General features: G+C 39.2%; 1 protein-coding gene across 1 annotated transcript; it reads left to right on the forward strand.

Annotated features, from left to right (window-relative positions):
* Positions 1-646: 646 nt before the first annotated feature.
* LOC108217902 (enoyl-CoA delta isomerase 1, peroxisomal) lies at positions 647-1,577 on the forward strand. The gene has a single exon (XM_017390807.2). It carries the CDS (start codon positions 713-715, stop codon positions 1,460-1,462), a length of 750 nt encoding a protein of 249 aa, XP_017246296.2. The 5' UTR covers positions 647-712; the 3' UTR covers positions 1,463-1,577.
* The last annotated feature ends 417 nt before the right edge of the window (positions 1,578-1,994 follow it).

Below are 1,994 nucleotides of genomic sequence, written 5' to 3' on the forward strand. Positions count from 1 at the left end.
CATGGTTAATGAGCCCGATTAAAGGGAATCGGAAACTTAATCTCATGACAAGTGTTTGGATTAGTTATTTGGTGTCATGGAATGGGAACCTCAATCCTTTTAGGTGGTTAAATCATACCCTTCCTATCTCTTGGGTTACCATACCATTCCCATTCCCATACCCTCCATTCCCAATTCTCATTCTCAACCTTAATTCAAACACCCCCTTAATCAACAATAGATGTGTAACTATGTCAAGACACGAGAAATATCTACTTCAGAATTAATTATTGTCTATGACAGTCATTTTTCTCTCCTGACATTCTCAATATACTACTGCTTTTAAAGAACACAACCAAGTTCAGAGTTAATTTAAGTTAAGTTTTTAACACTGATATACACCAAATGAAAGACAATTTCTGCATAATATTTCATGAATGCAAAAAAAATACTTTACAATCCCAATTGAATACACCCCCTATGTCTTCTTGAGAAACGACAGGGGTTTTCATTTAAATTTTTGGTTAGTTGGTAAAACTATATATCAAAATTGTCATCCTAAAACTACCACTCTGATAAGTGGATGAAAACAACACATTATAAAGCTGCAGCGCATGTGTTAAATAAGAATTGTGCGTCTGAGCAAGTGCAGTATATGTACCAGAACCTTCAATGCATACCCTTAAGTTGATAATCAGAACGAGAAGATAAAAATTGCAAGAGGAAGCAAGAAATGTGCACCTTAGAAAAACGAGGAAGCATCTACTTTCTAACGCTTACAGGCAGTGATGATCACCGTCTCAACCCATCTCTTGCAGACTCCATCTCTGCTGCTCTTCATCGCATTCGTTGTGAATTCACAGCCACACCTTCCACTTCTGCTGCCCTTGTCACTACAGGAGAAGGGAAGTATTTCTCCAATGGGATCGACATAGCTTGGGCTCAATCCAACAAACAAAGATTCTTCATCATGATGTCGAAGATAAGACATCTTCTTACTCAACTCATGTCTCTGCCTATGCCAACCATCGCTGCTGTCAATGGCCACGCCTCTGGCATTGGCTACATTCTCGCCCTGAGCCATGATTACGTCTTCATGAGAAAGGACCACGGTTTTTTATACATGAGTGAAGTGGATAGGGGGGTGGTAATTACTGCAACTTATGTCTGGGCTACACTCAAGGCCAAAATTTCTAGCCCATCTGTGCTACGTGACATTGTTTTAAGGGCAGAAAAGGTGACAGCAGAGGCTGCAGTGACCAAGAACATCATTGACGCGGCTTATGATACTGTGGAGGAGACTGTGACAGCAGCGGTGGAGCTGGGGAAAGAGTTGGCGAGCCAAAAGTGGGACGGTCAAGTGTATGCAGAAAACAAGAAATATCTTTACAGCACGGTGCTGCATGAGCTTGCTGTTGTTGAAACTGATAAAATGTTACAGGATTCTCGTTTGCTAACCAAACAAGTCATGTCACGCCTTTGATCTGGATACACACTTTGTATGTTATATGAAAGCCAAGTATCTTGAAACAAAATAAAATTTCATGTTCTTATGTTTTCCCTGTAATTCAATGTTATGAGTTATGCAATCTTCATCCTTTTTCAGTATTGTCAATTTAATTTACTATCTTAAAAGTAAAGCAGAATTTGAGTAAAAAACTAATGAAACTTAGATGAGGAAAATGCTTATAATAAAAACATTAGAAATTAAAGTTACAAAGAAGTTCTATAAGCTATCATCCTTTTTGGTGTCTTCTCAGTAAACTTTTGCTGGCTTTGAGACTTTACCAAGTAGGGGAAAACTCTCCTCACTAAACTCAGGAGCATGGCCTGCCTTCACCTTGATACTATTATTCTCATCAGATGATGCAGATTCTTTGTTGTGTCCGTCTCGACCTTCTGAGCCTTCTCTTCCTGTTGGCAGCTTCAAGAATTCCTCAATGTTCATTGCCTTTCGAACCTTCCCATGCTTTTTAATATTGCTATCCTTCTTCAGGGGTTCGTCTTTCAAGTTC

The sequence above is a fragment of the Daucus carota genome, chromosome 4 (genome assembly GCF_001625215.2).
Source record: "Daucus carota subsp. sativus chromosome 4, DH1 v3.0, whole genome shotgun sequence".
Classification (NCBI taxonomy): Eukaryota; Viridiplantae; Streptophyta; class Magnoliopsida; order Apiales; family Apiaceae; genus Daucus; species Daucus carota.

What these genes read in the sequence shown, in the direction of transcription:
- LOC108217902 (XM_017390807.2), top strand. Translation starts at nt 713, where the DNA reads ATGTGCACCTTAGAAAAACGAGGAAGCATCTACTTTCTAACGCTTACA.